General features: G+C 47.5%; 4 protein-coding genes across 4 annotated transcripts; 2 read left to right on the forward strand and 2 right to left on the reverse strand.

The window, feature by feature from the left end:
• Nucleotides 1–319: 319 nt before the first annotated feature.
• RhiXN_07231 (nucleolar pre-ribosomal-associated protein 1) lies at nucleotides 320–5,854 on the reverse strand (the record flags this gene model as incomplete). Its single annotated transcript, XM_043327047.1, has 16 exons — nucleotides 320–731; nucleotides 802–1,037; nucleotides 1,102–1,527; nucleotides 1,580–1,661; nucleotides 1,707–1,813; nucleotides 1,878–2,303; nucleotides 2,356–2,438; nucleotides 2,484–2,976; nucleotides 4,009–4,161; nucleotides 4,211–4,335; nucleotides 4,386–4,414; nucleotides 4,477–4,483; nucleotides 4,534–4,679; nucleotides 4,751–4,963; nucleotides 5,041–5,635; nucleotides 5,689–5,854. The coding sequence occupies 16 exons, from the start codon at nucleotides 5,852–5,854 to the stop codon at nucleotides 320–322; spliced, it is 3,699 nt and encodes a 1,232-aa protein (XP_043185519.1).
• A 38-nt stretch (nucleotides 5,855–5,892) lies between these two features.
• RhiXN_07232 (nucleolar pre-ribosomal-associated protein 1) lies at nucleotides 5,893–7,866 on the reverse strand (the record flags this gene model as incomplete). The annotated part of the gene is made up of 7 exons (XM_043327048.1): nucleotides 5,893–6,428; nucleotides 6,506–6,700; nucleotides 6,763–6,856; nucleotides 6,957–7,199; nucleotides 7,250–7,354; nucleotides 7,636–7,700; nucleotides 7,752–7,866. 7 exons carry the CDS (start codon nucleotides 7,864–7,866, stop codon nucleotides 5,893–5,895), a joined length of 1,353 nt encoding a protein of 450 aa, XP_043185520.1.
• A 988-nt stretch (nucleotides 7,867–8,854) lies between these two features.
• On the forward strand, nucleotides 8,855–9,162 carry RhiXN_07233 (uncharacterized protein; the record flags this gene model as incomplete). Its single annotated transcript, XM_043327049.1, has 2 exons — nucleotides 8,855–8,927; nucleotides 8,984–9,162. The coding sequence occupies 2 exons, from the start codon at nucleotides 8,855–8,857 to the stop codon at nucleotides 9,160–9,162; spliced, it is 252 nt and encodes an 83-aa protein (XP_043185521.1).
• A 2,848-nt stretch (nucleotides 9,163–12,010) lies between these two features.
• On the forward strand, nucleotides 12,011–13,257 carry RhiXN_07234 (basic region leucine zipper protein; the record flags this gene model as incomplete). Its single annotated transcript, XM_043327050.1, has 6 exons — nucleotides 12,011–12,434; nucleotides 12,488–12,555; nucleotides 12,599–12,703; nucleotides 12,757–12,791; nucleotides 12,836–13,089; nucleotides 13,145–13,257. 6 exons carry the CDS (start codon nucleotides 12,011–12,013, stop codon nucleotides 13,255–13,257), a joined length of 999 nt encoding a protein of 332 aa, XP_043185522.1.

Consider the following 13,257-nt stretch of genomic DNA (forward strand, 5'->3'; position numbering starts at 1 on the left):
AGACATCCTGTACACAACGGTGAGCCAATGTACTTTCGTTTATGGGCCTTACCGAGGCTTGACGTTGGATTTAGATTCCGCACGGATGAGGTACTTGTGGCATGGAGAGCATAGCGGTGCTTCGATATGTCCAAGGCTAAAATCAAGTCGTAGAGAAGATGGATGGCCGTATATCACTAGTGGAACTCAAAGTTTCACAACGGTCCATGCCAGAGCCTTGTTTTGTATAGTAAAAAGTGAAACATGGGATAGATAACGTTGAACGAATAGTGTGCATGTCTCAAATTCGAGTGTTACATTGTAAAAATACATTTGGAGTCTACTTGGCTGAGTCTACTGAAGCCCCTACTACCATTGCGACACTATGGTCTCTCACCCAGGCAAGGTCACCGAGTCCACCTAGCACTACATTGGCGAACAAGGCTCTGCATGTTATCCCGGCCCAGAGGCGACTATCGACGTCCAATCTCATAGACAGTGCCCACAATGCGCTAATAGTTGATAGCCAATGTTTAACCGGGGTACCTGCCAGGGGTTGTAATAAGTTTCGGCTCGTGTGCAGAGGTTCGCTTGTATCCGTCGATAATGGACTCATGGGTGCCTGAACAGGGAACGATTCGAGTGAGGGCAGTGTGTTCATTATTGTTTTCACCGCATGGGCAAATGATTTCGGGGGGTACTCGAGTTTGGCAGTCAGACGAAGCAAAATGCGAGAAGCGAGGCACATCAAACTAGGTTCTGGTTCTGTTAAATATGTTAATATAGTGGTTCGTGGCTGAATGATTGCCAGCCGAGACGCACCATGATGTAACAACTTTCCCGACCACCTCTGCTACACTGTCTCGCCAATGCCCGGATGTCGCCTGTTCAATCTGTTCATGGTCGAGTACGACTACCATATTCTCAAGAATTTTGAGGTATACCAGAGCTTCTGAAGGGAGCGTATGGTCAAGTTGCATGTGGATCCAAGAGATTATGGACGACGATAGAACGAGTGAGGTTGCTGCATGTTTATTCGCACTGGCATTTATCAGAACCTGCCGAGGAAGAGCAAATACTCTGATTAATTGGGCATATAATGATTTGCCTATTTGAGCCTACCTCCAGTATTGATAGTCTCAGCATCCTGTCTTCAATCGAGGATTGAAACAAGCTTGCTAGTAGGTCCCAGGTATGTCGTCGTTTGAGAACTTTCCAGTCCTCTGTGCTACGCATCCCGTCTGCCAAAAAGCGTAGCATCCAACCCCGTTCGCGCCTCCATTCCCCAGAGCTACTGTATAAAAGTGTGTACAATAGAGGTACATCCTTGGGGTCAAATTGCGGTCGTTGCAATAGGAACCTCGATATCAATGGATATAGAGGCGTAGCGGGAGAGAAAATGTCCCTAAGTGCATGAGAAAAGAGGAGGGTCGTGTATGTGGGTAGTCGCGGGATTGTGTGTGATGGTGTTGAATCAGGTTGGGGTATCAAGTTACGCAGCAGATCTAGGGTATATATGAGTTGATTTCGCTCTTGAAAGTCTACATCCTACAGAGCAGTTAACGTTGGCTGGGGTAACATATTCGACTTATGTACGTACGGAAGCCGTGTGTAAGCTGTGACCAATGCTGCGTACCCCAGTTGTCGCATGGTCGGTCTTTTGGAGGACAAGGAGCTCGCGGCTAGTGAAATGACATTAGTGCGACACAAGTCGACCCACTGCATACTCGTCACAGGCTCCTCGCTTGCCATAAGTGCAACTAATAGCGTAAAGCAAAGTTAGGATCGTACACATCGTTCCTGTTATCCCCAGCTTCATGGCATTTATCAGAACCTGCCGAGGAAGAGTAAATACTCTGATTAATTGGGCGTATAATGATTTGCCTATTTGAGCCTACCTCCAGTATTGATAGTCTCAGCATCCTGTCTTCAATCGAGGATTGAAACAAGCTTGCTAGTAGGTCCCAGGTATGTCGTCGTTTGAGAACTTTCCAGTCCTCAGTGCTACGCATCCCATCTGCCAAAAAGCGTAGTATCCAACCCCGTTCGCGCCTCCATTCCCCAGAGCTACTGTATAAAAGTGTGTACAATAGAGGTACATCCTTGGGGTCAAATTGCGGTCGTTGCAATAGGAATCTCGATATCAATGGATATAGAGGCGTAGCGGGAGAGAAAACGTCCCTAAGTGCATGAGAAAAGAGGAGGGTCGTGTATGTGGGTAGTCGCGGGATTGTGTGTGATGGTGTTGAATCAGGTTGGGGTATCAAGTTACGCAGCAAATCTAGGGTATATATGAGTTGATTTCGCTCTTGAAAGTCTACGTCCTACAGAGCAGTTAACGCTGGCTGGGGTAACATATTCGACTTATGTACGTACGGGAAGCCGTGTGTAAGCTGTGACCAATGCTGCGTACCCCAGTTGTCGCATAGTCGGTCTTTTGGAGGACAAGGAGCTCACGGCTAGTGAAATGACATTAGTGCGACACAAGTCGACCCACTGCATACTCGTTACGGGCTCCTCGCTTGCCATAAGTGCAACTAATAGTGGTAAAACAAAGTTAGGATCGTACACATCGTTCCTGTTATCCCCAGCTTCAAGTTCCATAGATTGAGGGTCCCTTCGTTGAGGGAACGAAGCGCAAGTTCGGAACATGGTCGATGGGTTAAAATTGCATACAGCCGATAGGAAATCTTTTGGTTGTGTATGTGAGGGGTCGGGAGTCCAGTTCCTCAAGATGTCAGAGGTTGATATCTGGCGTGATTTTTCGAATAAATGGAATATAGACAAGATCTGAGTGTCCTGTTGACTTAGAGTCCCTCGATATATATGGAGGAGCGGAATTATATGACTCGGGTGGCAAGTGCTTGATGGGTGCTTGTGGAATAGAGAACGGAGCAGGCTAACAGGCCCATCTTTGAGCAAGAGCGTAACTTGGCATATTGAGGCAAATGCCGAATGGTGCAAAACGGACTGAAGAAGCTTGTTTACGCTCATTGGCTAACGAGGCGTGAGCTAAACGGAGATCGATCTTGCAAATTAACCCTACCTTTAAGGATGTATGCGTTACTAATTGTGAACATAAATCCATCACGCGGCTAGATTGGAGCCGATTTTTTATTGCAGCAACTAGGACTGGCTCAGCGAGGTGGGGCTTAATATTTGTGGATCTGGGAAGCAATTCCGCTGGCTCCCGAGGTGAACAACTATCATATGCCATGTAACAAACGCGATGCTCACCAAAAATAGGCAAACACGACTGCAACTCGGGAGAGTCTTTCTCATCCTCTGCGAATCTCCTAACCAGCCAAAGTAGCCCGGAATCGATAACTGAATCTAACAAATCCTCCCAATGAGATTGAGACGCCACGTGGGCGACAAACGAGTGCGTATCGGTGGAACACATCCTTGTGGTTTGAAGGGAACCGTTTGGTAACAGCTTGGACAGTGGCATCGATGTCTCTGGGAAATTTTTGTGTTATCGTAAAAAGTATATGCATTGCCCAGCGTTGCCGCTCTTCAGATTCCCCACGCTTGAACAATGTGCGGGCCGCGCAATCCAGTATTTTATTGACTGACGTTCGCTCCAGAGGTAAGTTGTCTCCCCCGGCCTGCGCGATCGCCGTGTAACAATCTACTAGGGCGAAACAAGGCCAATGGAATGGGTACCTATCGTGTCTTGCTCTTCCATCCAAGTTACAAAGGAATCCCGAGCATTCTTCGATAAATATATTAGTGCCGTGCTCATTTTGGCAAGTTCCTCAGTCTCAGTCCAACCCAAGAAATTCCGCCACGAAACAGAGTCTATTACGCCAGTTCGCGATGACCATTGACCAGTAGCCTGCTTGACTATGTCGGAAAGGCCCCTATTGGCCTCAACCGAAGATAGATCGAGACAAAGGGGAAGTTCCTGTTGGACTATAGTCGAGGAAAGCTTAAGCAGACCAGGGAAATCAGTGAGCTTGGAAGCTTGATCAGTTGAGGAAGTGCCGAGGCCAGTTGTCGAGAATCTGTTTCGTGCGAGGTACTGACACGAAGGTGGTCACCCAGTGACTCGAGTAACAATTTCAATGTAGGAGAGATATTTTCCCAGTCTTGAATGCGAGAGAGAGTCAATTTCAATACCCGGATGCATGTGGAGGCTGGAGTGAACGGAATCCAAACAGAAAAGCCGGGTGCATTTGCCTTCAAAGGAGATCAGCATATTGACAATTAGTTCTATGCTCACACTTACTTCAAGTTCGGTGGTTGATGAAGCTTCCAGGAGGGACCCAGACCAGTATTGAGAGTAAGGAGAAGCTAACGCTAGGTCGTTATCGTTGTCCCTATTAAGAAGGGCTGACACTATTCCTTTGCATTCTAAATCACAAAGTTAAAGCTACATTCTCAAACTTTTGCCAGGGACTTACCGTCAACCCAAGTATTTCCATCAATGCGACTTAACGATAGGAAGATTGGTAAACAAGATGTGCTTCACGTTATCCTTTTCTGAAGTAGTACCCGCATACTGGCAAAGAGAGGTTAAAATGCTTAAACAAGCACGAGTAGTACTCTGACGAGCTGTAGCAATAGCGGCGCCAAGTTGATGGGCCATGAGACCGCACGCCCATGTGAGGAGCTCGACTGGGAACCGAGACAAAGAATTGAGGAAAGCTGTATGAAAATGTCGAGATTGACGTCCTGTTGAAACATTATCCTCAATGCTGTAGGGAGTAACATCCTGCACGTAATTTTGGCATGTGAGAACGTCAGAAAAAAAGAATAATTTACTTACGCATTAAACAGGTTTTCCATCGTTTCTTTGTCCCCCACCAAAGTTGATAAAGAGGCCGAAAGAGTTCTAAATTCAACTTCCTCCAGAAAATCTCTCAGGGCGACTTCGTCAACGGACCGACCCACTAAAAACTTGAGAAGCTTGATAAGATCCAGCGCACCAAGCTCCTCGCCTGAGCTGCGTACCCGCCTACGATCTTCGCCGAGACTTGTGCTTTGACCGTCTTATTGCGGCGGTATCCACCGACTCTATCTCCTGTACAAAAGAACCGCAGCAGGTGTTGATGTTACGCTCGTGTCCATATCCATTTCGGTTCAGCTGGCACCAAATCATCTAAAAATGTCTCCAGCCTAGAAACGACCTTTAGTCCAAAGTTTTCTCCGCCCTCCTTAACGAATATATCCCGCATATATCCAGCGATCGCCTTGGAATCCTTGAGTTCCATCTTTCCAACGAGCAGTTTGACAAGCCGTGCTACGAACGAGGCGATCAATCGACGAGATGTGGATTCCATCGGTTTATGCCGCAGCTGCTCGAGAAGCGCCATGAACAATGGACTAGGCATCCGCGAAACATCACCGGAGCTAGAATAAAGCTGCCTGCCCTGCTCCAGGTATTTGTACGGAGTTTTGACGCATCGGGAGAGCACATCGTCAAAAAAGCCGAGGAAAATCGCAATATCGTCTTCGGTGCCGGCCGAGTTTGTATATTTAGTTCTGGGCAAAGACTCGATCCATGCCAGTATCTCTTTGGGATCATGCTCAAATAGCACGCCAGACCCGAGTAGTCTCACGACCAATGAGGCTGATGCCGCTCGTAACTGTAGGTAAGGTGTTCGAAGGTGCAACGAAAGCAGGCGATACATATGTGTATGTTGCGAACCCGCTGTATCGGTGTGTTAATATAGTTCCAAGAGAATAGATAAATGAATAACGCACAGGGCTTCGCACTCCATACAAATTGATCGTTTTCGCCCAAAAGCCGAAGCATATGGATCTGGCACATGACTCTCAACCCAACGATTCCACTCGTCTTGCCATCTTCAGTCTCTTTAACCTCAGTTTCTTGCAAAAGCTTCCCAACATCGAATCTCGTCTCAGCCATCGTACCAGGCAAAACTCGTGCATAAAGCCACATCAGTCTCAAAGAACCCTCTGCGAGCAAAAGCTCCCGACTTCCACTTCATTATCCATGGTCGTGTCCTCGTTTTTCTGGAGAGCCTTGGAAGCTTCTTGAGTGATCCCAACCACAACTCCCAATTCAGGAACTCGTTTTCGGACCGCGTCCACAACCTCTGCAGCACGTTCACTCCAACCAGGAGGGAATGCTTCGAGAACATTGGACAACTTGAGTAGACACTGGGTGATGAGTCGAATTGTCGTATGTTGAACGAGTGTTCCCGTGCTCGCCGGGACCGTGTTTGGTTCTCCGATGGAGCAGGTTTTGCAAGAAGTCCTTTGGTCAACCATGCTCGTGTTAATAAATTGGGGATAACGCTTTCGACGATTGCAGAAAGTGGTGGGAGGATCTGCTCGGTACGCTCTGCTCGAGGTCGATGAGGTTGCGAGAGTGTGTGGGAGCATCCATATAGAAGGAATCAGTCGGAAGATCTGCTTTGACGACTGAAGCAATAAAACCGACGCTTGTGATCCATCTTGTAGATAGTCGGGGTTCCAAGCTAAGTCCAAGTTGTGCGGCACCTAAGCTGAGTGTCATGAAAGTGTTTCAAAGTTGAAGCGAAAATTTCACCCATACCTTTTGCAAAGTAAGCACCGACCAAGTCAGGACATGCGTTCAAAATTCGCACTGCAAGTTCATGTTGCCTTGCATCCACAGCGGGTCGTAAAGTCCTCAACAACTTCAGTAGCAAAGGATTATAAACTGTCCCTTTTGAGTTCGCTTCACTACCTTCCTCTTCACCTCCTTCATCCTTCCCTGCCGGACGTAGGTCTTCGAAAGGATTCTCGATGGACGAGGGTACCACCCTCTAGATTTGAAGCAGATGCCCGTACCTGGTTTGGTACATAGGGCGAGGAGGAAGTGATGAACGACGTCAGCAGGTGCCAAAGGGTCTGTGATATCAGGGTCCATCCTGTCGTAGAGTGGCTGTAACTGCAGTGACCCAAAATTTAAAAAGTGATTAGTCCTGAACAGGGTGAGACTGATCCGCCAACATACATAGATAACTACTCCACCAAACTTTCACCTTCAAGCTCTTCGGAACCTTGACGTCACCCCAGACCTTTTCCCAGCATGTTTCTAAGACTAATTTAACAACCACACCCTCATCTTGAGCTATTCCCTTGAATAACGCAGTGAACAACTCGATAGGTAAAGTCAAGGGAAGAAGTGCGAGAATGAGTGTCACAAGGGCAGTGCGAATAGATAGATAAACCAGAGGTTCGGATGTTGGCGTTCGATGTCGATGTGAAAGGAGTTTTGGTAGAGCCTGTGGATTGTCAAAGAACCAGGTACGGTCCGCTTACCAACGCTACGCACCTTTGCCGTCCAGGAAACAGCATCAAAAGTCAACCGTTGATCTATCAATGCGGCTGCACCTAGAACTTTGAGGGCAGCGAGCACTACATCCGTTTTGTCCACTTGCTAAATGGGCGTTCAATCGTCTGGCATGGGTGCTGTCGAGCAGTGTCCGCAAAATGGTGGGTCCGTGGACGCTGCCAGCGGGAGTTCCGGATATTAGCGATATAGTATGCGCAAGCGAGATAAGGACCAGGGACGTAAACTGTTTGACATAAGTAATGATATTAGGGATCTGGGCAATTTCGTCTGCTACCAGGACGTACATTAGATCCAGTGTCCCAAATGTCAAATAATTCATTCGCCCCCGGGAGATTTCTCAAGCCAGGAGGTCACTAGTACGATACGTGTATCCCTAATGCCAGGCCGTTCGCCATATGCCACGGTGATTTGGTTTCGAAATGAACAAGAGCTGCCGAAAATGGATGAGCTTGCTTCAACGTAATCCAATGATAATAATTACTATTTTTAAGCACATCAGGGTTTCGGGACTTGAGGGCTTCAATGAGACCTTCGGGGCTCTTAAATTCAGCCGTGGTCTTTCCCTGCACCGCGCGAGGACGCTTCACCTTGGTCATCGCAGTAATGGTTGGGCAAACAAAACTTAGTGTGGGACATTGTCACGTGTCATTCCTTGCCGATCACACAGCCACAGTCCGAGATGGCAGCCTATTAATAGATTTCCCGCGCCACCGATCACACCAACTTCCCGCAAAGATCCACGCAAAGATCTATGAGTTTTGAAGTTGCCAAGCCTTTAATTACACTTCGAAAGATTCAAATCAAGGTTCGAACGACACAAGCTGTCGCAGTTATGTACTGATCTGCAACGTGCACTCGAGCTTCGTAGCCCATCAACGAACCATCACGATGCCATGCGCCTCATATTTGATCCACTGCCTACTCAAACGCTCAATTGTGCGGGGGTCTCGGAATGACCCCCTTACTCCGTTGTAAATACAGGCTGAAGACTGAAGGAGTAAGCTATTACATCGGGTCACGAGATCCGTACTGCCTTCCCTATCTTCAGGAAGTATAAAAGAGGCCCCCACCAGGAGCTCACCAGCCATCTCACCCCCTTTGCACCTTTCACCCTTTACGATACATCCACGTTCACAACATGTTGTTCTCTACTGCATTATTGGCCGCGTCAGCCGCCTTGGCCTTTGCTTCCCCTCTTGAACCGCGCGCACCCCAGACAATACTGTCCTGATTGAGAGTGCTTCCAACTGTAAACACTTCCATTTTTAATCTCATATAGTTGCTAACGGTGCACATTACAAACAGATTGTCTAATCATGCCTCGTCATGCCCACACAAATATTGGCGATTCCGAATCAGAAGGGCAAATGCAATCTTACTGCTCCACCTCAGCTCATTCTCATGATTCTCAGGGGTACCTCCCCGATGATTTCTGGAGAAAGGTTACATACAAAAAGGCAAAGGCAAAGGAGACTGGGTCCAGCGTAAGTTACGATACCTGTCTTACTTTTGTATTGAAATTTAACCTGGTTTATTTCACAAGTCACCGGATGTATTAAAAGGGCTTTTCTCAATTGAACGACAATGATGGGAGGACAGTACGATTCGAGCGGAGGCGATGGCGGTGCAGGAAACCCCGTGGTAGCAAATGCAAAAAGTCAGTGTTCGCGAGCCCCTTTCGACGCGTTTGAGCTAACCTCCGTCATACTATAGCTATAATCATTACGTCGAAATTGTTGAACCTGATGTTGGGCGTGCGTGCATACGCTGCTGTAAAGAATACAGTGACTGTCCGCTCGACAAGGACACTGCGGGCTGTCCAGCGGTCGTTCCTGGGACGTATTGTTAATGGCGTGCATCGTGATGACCCAACGTTTGTTTTTTGGGGTTAGTCTAAACCAAAGGATTATTGCCTTAGTACAACTGGACTATATACATACATCTGGACATTTTCTCTTTCCTTTTCGTTATTAAAGGATAACGATAGTGTTTTATTGAAAATTTTGTAATCACTAATCATTTTTATTTTTTCCCTACTGAGCATGCTTGAGAGATGAGTATAGTTTCGTCGTTTCACAAATGAAATCACATTTTAAAATATCACCCAACACGTGCACATGGGAACTATGCCGGACTTGGGCCGCAAACGCATATACCTTAACCCCCAATCTTCAAGCCGATCTATAAGCGAATAGCCAAATGACGCGTTTGTGCTGGTCTAGATTGACCACAATTGGGGTGCCTTTTACATAAACAAACTATATAGTACTGCCTCAAGCGTTAAGTATTCGGAATTAACGTAAACACAGTCGCTATTAAAAGATACGTTCCCAAGCCAAGCTACAACGTGCCTCTGGGCTCTATCATATCACCGTTTCAATTCAGGTCCACGGCCGTTTTTTGGTGATCTCTACATGGGTACGTGTACAACTGCCATGAGTTTTGACTGCACGCACTGCCCACGGCTGGCGCCCCACGCGAACACGACGGGTATAAAACGCCAATGGTTCAGCGAGTAGGAGACGCCAAGCCTTACTTCCCCCTGTTCTTTTTCCAGTTAAGTCCTGTACAATCCAGCCATGTTATTGTCTGCTGTGACTTTGCTCGCTTGCGCTGCCCTTGGTTTTGCGTCACCGCTTCAACGTCGAGCCGCACCCGACAATACTGTACTGATTCGTAGCGAGTCGGATTGTAAGAAACCGTTTTTACTCTATTTTTTTCCAGTCCACTAAAGCTATATATGCGTTTCAAAAGATTGCCTGATTTACCACGCATAGCTGGGGCTACTGTTGGTGAATCGGAGACTCCGGGGGGATGCAGGCTTTCTGCTCGCCTTCGGCGTATACCGATCCATCGCAGGGCCAACTTCCAGGAAACTTCTGGAGAAGCGTTACTCTCGAAAGGGGTAGTGGAGGAGTGGACAACAATATGTTCAGTATCATCATACCATGGGCGGTTGGGGCCACTGGCATCTCAATATACCATTGATTTCTCATTTTTGTGTCTTTGTAGTGATGGATGTATCAACCTATCCTCAACTTAATCCTAGTGATGGAGGCGGGCAGTACACTCCAGCGGTGGGACGGGGGTAGGGGAAATCCTGAAGGTAGCGTCTGTGAGGGGGTGAGTACCCACATTAGACTCAGCGAGTAAATACTTCGACAACCCCAGAACTTACTTATATATATCAGATACAACCACTATGTCGAGCTCCTTGAGCCAGGCTGGTCGCGCATGCATCCGGTGTTGCCAAGATACCAACGACTGTCCCCTCAGTATGGATACTTCGGGTTGCCCAGCTGTTATCCCAGGGAAACTACGATGGATGTTAGAAGGGCAGTAGTATAGATCTTTTGTGGGTTTATGCATGGTTACTCGAGAGGACTTGCGAGATTTGGAGAATGTATTTTTTGAATCATATCGAGTAGTTATTCGTCGATAAATGGACTTGAATCTATTGGGTTGACACTTGTGAATTGCATCATTTATTCAAATATCATGGTTCGGAGCAAGTCTACATATGTACAGGTAACAGAATGAATGTGATCATGAGCTTGATTCCAATCACTATTTCTACTAATTAACTCTGTGTGACCTATACTGCATCGCTGTATGCGCGATGTAGAATGTCATAGAGTTATCCAAGATCGTAAAATTATACCTGATCGAAGTTCATCCACCCGATATGCGCTATTTTTGTGTTTATGTGGTTCATCTCATGGGCTTGTGTGCCCTATTTCTCCCCTTCATACTATCTACTGCGAGTTTCAAGGGTCCATATCGCTAAATGCTGCCCTCATTGCCCGGTGAGCCCTCGTGCCCTTTACATCATACCGGTGCCCACTCACTCATACATACTCTAATCAATTATTTGCTCAGGTCAGTAAGCGCTATATAATAGGTATGAGAACAGCCTTGGGCCACCCTCCGACCTCGTTTGACGACACAATCTTAGTTGCTCCTCGACTTGACGTGCCGCCTCTCTGTCCTCATTATACCATCCTGTCCATTTATAGCCATTCTCCCTATATATTCACTTGCCTATAAGCACTGACTCAGACTGAGTCATGTGTATTAATCAATATGATTGGGTAGGTGTTAGCATACATGTATCAGACTGGCGACTGGTATTCGTTGGACAGAGTATAAAAGTGAATCTAAGACTGAAATGTAATCATTATTGTACTCGTGGCCGCTCACATTTCACTTCTTAATTACTGTAGCCTTTCGGAGTAATGAGCCCATCTAATTTGTATACGAGCCATATGTGCTTAGATATCGATGGCGTGCCCGCTCGCCATCGTCTACACTCGCCTTCCTCACGCAATACAGGCAGGCTATTCCACAATCAAGTCCCCCGTGTGTAAAAGTGGTGGGTGAATGCGCCGTGAAGCTTTGATGGCCCCGGTTCTTTTGCCATGCGGGGACGAATACATCTAATCCAGCTTTTTTAAGACAAGATCCTGGCTGTTCCACCGTCCTCTCGGCCACCAAAAGCTCCAGCTCTCCAGCTCTCCAGTTCGTAAAATCTCTTAATAACTGCCGGATTTTAACCAAATACTTACAAGAATTTCTCGGGCATCGATAGAGCCACATCCAAGGCAAACTAGTACACGAGTTTCTTGGTGCTCGTGCCTGCAGGCCCAGTTGCGCGATTCGCTGCGTGCGTAGATTATTAGCCGGATTATATTCGCACCATACACCTTACCATACGCTATTTAATACCCTGCAGAAGCAATTATGTCGTCAACCACTGCTACCAGTATCAAACGATCACCCTCTAGCACACCCACACTTGGCACTCCTCCCGACACTCCGAGAGTAGTCGCCGAGAAAGCTGTTACGATCGACCTATCAACGCGCGAACCAGATATTAAAAGAGAGCTCGAGCGGTGGGAGAACATTGTTTTTTCATTTGGCATGGAGGGCAATAATAGGCGATCAAGCAGTCAAGAACATTCAGGAGGACGTCAGTCTACAAATAATCCTCCTTCACATCAGCTACCAGAAGGAAATATCCACCCAAACATAGGAGGCGTACCTGGCTTTTCAGTGCCATGGGACATTCACCCATTCTTCCCCACCGCTCAGTACGGCCAGCAGTCACCGTATGATGTGTTAGGGCTCGGGGCAATGAATACTATCCCTTCGAATCCACAGACCAGTTCGCATTCTGTTCCCGATCCATTTGGGAATCCGTGGGATTTAAGCTCTCAGCTGGTATTCCAGCCCAGTCCCAGATCCAACCCTTGACTCCGGCCGAAATTGCGCAATACCATGCACTTGTTTGCGCGGGAGCAGGAAGCTACTCACTTCCCTCCCCGGTAGTCAACAACCCAGGCCCCTCCCGAAGCGTCTGCCTCATCCTCTGCGCCTCCATCTCGAGTCTCTCCTGCTCGAGGCCGATCGACCAGTAGCGCCGGAGAAGTCCAGGTCATAACCAGCCGAGTGGCTCAGCCGTGACAGATGAAGAAGTCCACGCATAGCTGAGGACAAACGACGCCGGAATACTGCTGCATCAGTAAGCCAGTATATCAATTGTAAGGCGCAACACTAACCTATTAGCATAGCGAGATTCCGGGTCAAAAAGAAGCAACGTACGATGGAGCTTGAAAAGCTGTTATTGAGCTTGAAGGTCGAGCAGATGAACTCGAGAAGGAAGCAGTCGAACTTCGAAGGGAGAATGGCTGGCTCAAGGAGATGTTATGAAACTGCACAGGCAGCCAAGTCAAGTCCAGGTGCAGGTCCAAGCGGATCAGGCAGTCAGAATAATTCCAAAGATAACGATAAGAGCGATGACGATGCAGACAGCGGCAAGGGTAAATCCAAGGAGACGTGATGGGTGGATCCAGACACTATGCATGTGAACTTCAGAGCCTGTAGCGTACGACCCGGATGGTCCTCCAATATATTCTCCGTTTATTTATCACGAGCTGGAATCAAGCCGGAACAAAACATGGGGTATCATGGAGGGGGCTGGGAAGTAA

This window comes from Rhizoctonia solani, chromosome 13 (assembly GCF_016906535.1).
Source record: "Rhizoctonia solani chromosome 13, complete sequence".
Lineage (NCBI taxonomy): Eukaryota > Fungi > Basidiomycota > Agaricomycetes > Cantharellales > Ceratobasidiaceae > Rhizoctonia > Rhizoctonia solani.